This window comes from Acipenser ruthenus, chromosome 5 (genome assembly GCF_902713425.1).
Source record: "Acipenser ruthenus chromosome 5, fAciRut3.2 maternal haplotype, whole genome shotgun sequence".
Taxonomy (NCBI): Eukaryota; Metazoa; Chordata; class Actinopteri; order Acipenseriformes; family Acipenseridae; genus Acipenser; species Acipenser ruthenus.
In genome coordinates this window covers 7,339,675-7,345,674 of record NC_081193.1, presented here as the reverse complement: position 1 = coordinate 7,345,674, position 6,000 = coordinate 7,339,675, and the positions used below count along the sequence as shown (strand labels likewise).

Sequence of the window (6,000 nt, the reverse complement as noted above, 5' to 3'; positions counted from 1 at the left end):
GACAGTGCTGTCTGTGCTGGCATGTACTAAAATTGACATCTTAATTCAAAATACTGTGCATTTCTATTCAAGTGCATTTAGAATAAATAAATACATACATCTTTCAACTAGCAACTCCCCAGCATGGTGTGTGAGGGCCGGAGGTCTTCTACTGTTGTATATTAAGGTTTCAAACATTCATTAGGTATCACCCAAGGTCCTCTCTGCACTGCAAATGTTGCATCTCCAAGAAGAGATTTCAAAGACTTACTATATTCGCTGTTTATTTTCCAGACTTTCAGCTGGGTTTTCCTTTTTATTTATAGGTGGTCAGTTTTATTCCTGCCACAATGCTACAGAGTATCATATTGTGTTGCAAGTAATAAGTCTCCACAGTGTGCAGCACAGAAAATGAGTGTAAGACCCCTGTGTCCTATTGCAGTACCTAGAACACAGGAAGTGAACTTGGAGCTTTACAGCAGTGAGAAATTACCTTCAGATTTCAGCTCACCAATAGTAAGTCATAACATTTTTTTTTTTAAACATAAGCTTAGCTTTTATTAAATCAAGCAAATGGTAAACAGTTACATAAGTTACACAGTATATTCAAATCAGTTGTTTTGACGTAGAAACAGCTGGTACTTAAAGAGTGCAGGCAAAGTAGTACAGCACAGGACATTCATAAACAAAAATGAAAATAACGACAAAATCAAATAAAAACAACAATAATAAGGCATAATATATACGAAAATCTTTTTTCTTTTTTTTTTTTAATACAGGCAGTCTAGGGTAAGGGCGTCCTTCCCAGGTTTAAAATCTAGGCAGTGTATCTGTTTCAGTTTGTAATCTCAGGAGACATATGGTCTAAGAGGGCATAAGACTCACAATGCTTAGCAGATGCTGAGTGGTAATGTTATTAAAAGCTGCCTCAAGGCTTGTAGTCTTATATGGATTCTTCAAGTCAGTATTCACAAAGTGCGCATACAATTAAACAACCAGTCAATACATTATGTATGTGAGCTGCTCATGCAACATATTTGGGTCTAGTAAATCCTCGATTCAGCTTGCGCCACAAACTACTGGCCATCAGAAAATGGAATAAAAAAGCAGTAGTTCAGTGTTGTTCCAGGAGAGGGCGCTGTGGTAAAAGAACCGACTTCAAAGACAATGCGTACCAACACCCACTAATACTTAACGGCAACATATTTATTTATTTATTTATTTATTTATTTATTTATTTATTTATTCCCTCCCACAAAAGTCACAGTAAAAATGTAATTGTATTCACTATTATTTTTTAAATATGTAAATCAGGAAGATTCTTATCATTGAAAAAAAAATAAGAAACTTTTAAGATGTAGTGTAGAAAATGAGTACAAAACAGCTGCAAAAACAAATGACTGTCAAATCTTTTTTTTTTTTTTCTCCCCAAAACAAGACCCACATATGGATGACAGCACTTATCAGAGAAACAAAGTCCAGGTTTTACTCCAGCCAGTCAACCTCATCAAATTCAGAGTCATCCTCCGAATCGCTGTACTCCACAGCAATGCGGCGTGACAGGATGGTGGCCACGTCGTTACCCACGCGATCGTGCTTTGCCTCTTGTTCCCGCTGCTCCTCCACTTTTCGAAGCTGAATACCTGATTCAAGTCAAAGAAAACTAGTTAGCGATTATACACCCCTTCTTCTGAAAACACAGGGAATAACAGGACCTGCTGGTTTGCTGATTAACACACATTTCCATAATATACTAACTGGGTTCTATCACACAACCTCTTCTTGCTGGTCAACCTCAGTCTGCTACAGCAGAACTACAGCAAGCTGTGAACTCTGCTGCCCCAGGCTTCACTGGACTCCAATAGGATTTATGATTTTGAAAGACAACGTTAACAATTACCAACGGAGACCCATCCAGATATGTGTTTATCTGGTGTCTGTACTAGCACTACGTTCCACTGGTGCAGGTCTTTTGACGCTTCCCAAAGTTGGTCTGAAAACTAGATGGCTGGGCTTTCAGCTACAGAGCCCCTTACTTACATTAGCGTTTCTACCACAGACTACTAGGAAGTTTGAATCTCTGGCAGGCTTCACATTGCAAACAAATACCTCTGTTAAACGTGGATTTAAATTGCTACTTTGAAATACGGTGTAGTGTTGTATTATATAGCACTATATAATACTTTCACCTGGTATACATACCGGGCAGCTTGGAATGCTCATTATGCGACCAGGGTTCATAAAACACGTTTAGCCGGTTCATTCCTAGTTGAAAGTCTGTTTCTTACCTGTGCGAATTGCTTCCAGAAGCACGCTCCTGGCATCGGTGATGACGGGAAGGTTGGAGGGGTGACGCTTGGATTCGGAGGAAAGGTTGGCGGCTAACAAGAAGGAAGGCACAGGGGGCGGCCCGGGGGGAGGAGGAGCGAGGCAAGGAGAAGCAGACCTGAGCCCCGGTAAGGGCAGTGGTGGGGGCGGGGGTGGGGGAGGGAGGACCTGGCTCTCTGTCGGGGGGTGAAGGGGCCCCTTCTCTGGAGCTTGTGGGAGCCGTGCCGGGGAGGCCGGCTGGGCCAGAGGTGGGGCAATGGGCGGAGGGGCAGGGTGGAGGACACCATGGGCAATCTGGAGAGGGGCAGGTGGAGGGGGGATGGCAGGTGGATGCATGGGAGGAGGAAGCGGGACAGGGGGAGGAGGGGTTCCCCGCATCTCTGAGGAGGAGGGTAGGTTTAGTGGAAGTGGGGGTGGTGGAGGGGGTAAGGGTGGTGGGGGAGGAGGGTGTGCAGAGGGGTTTAAGAACACTGGTGTTCTCGCTGGAGACTGGGGGCGACTGTCTGTCAGTCCGGAACTAGAGCTGGAATGCACAATAAAAAGAAAACAATGTAGCAATAACGGGCATGCAAAACTTAATGGATCATCAACATCTTTCATATAGAGAAAAGAGGCAGAGTGGCGAGCATACTAGGGGTGTGTGGGAAAATTGCAATAGACTGTCCTTTGTTGTTTCCTCACTGATGATGCAATGCAACAGTTACAATTTGCAGTGATAAGTGGGAGTATATAATGAGAAAATAATACAGTGAATATTTTTGTGATGAAAGCAAGAGGAATACAGTGTGACTATAAACATTAAATCAAATAGAGGCTTGTAAACTGCAGCAGTTCACAATGAAACACCCACTTAATGGCAAATCATTTAATTGCCGATACACAGATAATTAGCCCTCTACTATGCAAAAAGACACAATTAACATTAAGCAAAACACTTTTTGCCATTAAAGACAGATCTTACTGTAAGATTTAAGGACTATCTAACAATGGAAAAAGTTAACAGAGGCCATGAAAATCCTCACAGACTGGCATCTCACTTTATTATTACCATCTCATACAGTCCATACCCTCCTGCATGGTGGACTGGTCTGATGAGAAGGAAGGCACAGCTGCTGAGTGTGAGATTTATAAAAGGAAAAGCAAGCACAAGAATGGCACGATTATGGGAGAATGAGCAATGGATCTTAAGTAGCAGCAGCGGAGTGTGGTACTGTGTACACAGAGGGTGCAACCATAGCATTTCTATAGGTCTGTTTCATGCTGGGTGAAACATCAAGAAAGACAATATAGCGCACAGGGTGTACCAGAAAGTCTTATCAATTGTACTGTACCTGATAATGGAGGGTGCTTTGAGGTCTCCTCCTCCGTGCATTGGTGGAGGAGGGGGAGGCTCATGCGGTCTGACGTACATCCTGTCCCCGGTTCTGTTCAGGAGCTCATTCATCTGACTGTAAGGTAACGCTGCTAGTGAAAAGGGTCCGTCTATAGGATCCATGTAAACAGGTTGCCTTAACAAAAAAGAACAAAAAAAAATCTCATTTCCTTTTCCTTTTCTGTTGTTTTTTTGTTTTTTTTTAATTGGGAAAAAAGGCTTTGGTAAAATTAAATTCCTCCGTTTCTATTTGGAAATAAATAACTCAAGCGGTTACATTTACAGATGGTTTAATAAACCCGGACCAGCTCTACTCTTACCTAAATTAACACAGAGTAGTCCAAGATTAGCGCCAATCAAACCAGGAGCTCAAATACTTCTTGCTGGTTCTCTAATATTAAGTTTTTTGCTTTTCATTTTACAAACAAATGGTGCAAACTTCATATTAGAAAGGCCTTCACCACCATGGAGTTTATTATCTTTCTCTGATGAATGATGTGAAAGGCGCTAAGGTCTGCACATGATAAGGCACTATATAAATCAAAGTTGTTGTTAAAAGTCTCGGTTATTGCTGTTTTTCCTGCAATCATTGGTTGCTCTGGCTTAATTAATACTTGGCTAATTTTATTTAAAGAAAGTCACCCTTCCCCCAACACCAATAAATGGGTTTGGACATCCTGCACCTCAACATACTGTATATGGTGTATAAACATGTTCAAATGAAAATATGTTGAAGAGTCTAGGTTGGTGTACAAATTCAGCAGTTGACTATGTATAATAATGTCAGTTACAGTGCTGCCTCTGACATCAGTCACAGCAGATACAGGCTGCTAGCCTGTTGTATATTTTAATTAAATTAAAGAGGACGACATACAGAAGCTCAAGCTGATATGCAGGATTCATGCACACCCACTTGATCTGATTTAAAGCCCCTTGCTTAGCTGTTTTGCTTTTTCATTACAATATGTTAAGGAACTACTGTTCTCCCTCTGCATATGGTGTTATAAATCCCTCCATATACTTAATATTAATGCATTCTGTTATGTTGCATTTGATGTTACGCACATTAAATAAGCAGGATTTACCAGTGCACATTAACCTGGAAAAGGTGCTAGAAAATAACAAGAACAGAATGATATCTGACAGCAGACCAGCACTTCCAAACCAAGCAGGGGCGTTGTTTCACCCAGTTTGCCTAGATGATGAACGATTTTGTTTTGCGGCTTATCTTTTGTATCCTGTTTTTGTTTTTTGTTTTTTTTAAACAAATGATTAAATTTACACTCGGTTGAAGCCCATTGATTGTGACACAACTCTGCGTACATAGCATTTGAATATACAGCACTCTTACTGTGCCCAGAATTAATTGACATGTGCAAATGTAAATCGGTTCCCTAACTGAAAAACCCCTGAATACATGTCACCCCCCCCCCCCCCCCCACCCCCAAATTTATTACGTGCAAAAAACATTTATTACGGACAAAAAAACCTGTGATTTGGGTTTGAAATAATACAGTAAGTTCCATGGAACTACTGCGTTCCAGATATCTTACATGTGTTCCTAAGTGGCAGCAGTGTGGAGTAGTGGTTAGGGCTCTGGACTCTTGACCGGAGGGTCGCGGGTTCAATCCCAGGAGGGGGACACTGCTGCTGTACCCTTGAGCAAGGTACTTTACCTAGATTGCTCCAGTAAAAACCCAACTGTATAAATGGGTAACTGTATGTAAAAATAATGTGATAGCTTGTAACAATTGTAAGTCACCCTGGATAAGGGCGTCTGCTAAGAAATTAATAAATAATAATATGTGAAGCACAGATTGCAAGTGTAAGGCTCAGGTGGGCTACTATTACCTGGCAGTGAATTTACAGAATACCTGGGTTATTAACCTTAATGCTACTCTGACATCTGTATGCTTTATGATGGCCTTGTTTTTTATAACAGCAATGCTTTTTTGGTGAATCATCAGTTTCACCACCAGCACTTAGTGGAGCACAAGGAATGCTGTTTCAAGAAGCAGTAAAAATGTTTACTTCCCTGCTCACTGCAGATTTACATACAGTAATCTCCCTGTAATGCTTATACCCACATCAGTGGCATGATAGTATGTTTTTAGATTTCCTTTCAGTCTTGTCTAAACTGTACACAAGACTCTCTAATTTGAAGCTTATTCTAAAGCCACGCATTTACTTAAAACTGTCCAAAACAGCACAGACTAACAAAACCAGCTAAGAACATGACGATCCTGTAAATGTAAAACATTTCAAACACAGTTGTGTTGGAGAAACTCAAGAATTCTCTTAGCTGTCTATATGTAATCTGT

At 41.1% G+C, this 6,000-nt stretch overlaps 1 protein-coding gene across 4 annotated transcripts in view; it reads right to left on the bottom strand.

Annotated features, from left to right (window-relative positions):
• Nucleotides 1-497: 497 nt before the first annotated feature.
• Nucleotides 498-6,000, bottom strand: part of LOC117403404 (actin-binding protein WASF1-like) — a 78,453-nt gene continuing 72,950 nt past the window's right edge. For all 4 annotated transcript variants that reach the window (XM_059023581.1, XM_059023582.1, XM_059023583.1 and 1 more), the window contains 3 exons: nt 3,639-3,815; nt 2,268-2,830; nt 498-1,622 (listed from right to left, as the gene is read on the bottom strand). In XM_059023581.1, the coding sequence (XP_058879564.1) occupies nt 1,465-1,622; nt 2,268-2,830; nt 3,639-3,815 (898 nt within the window). In that variant the 3' untranslated portion in view covers nt 498-1,464. The remainder of the gene's footprint in view (nt 1,623-2,267; nt 2,831-3,638; nt 3,816-6,000) is intronic.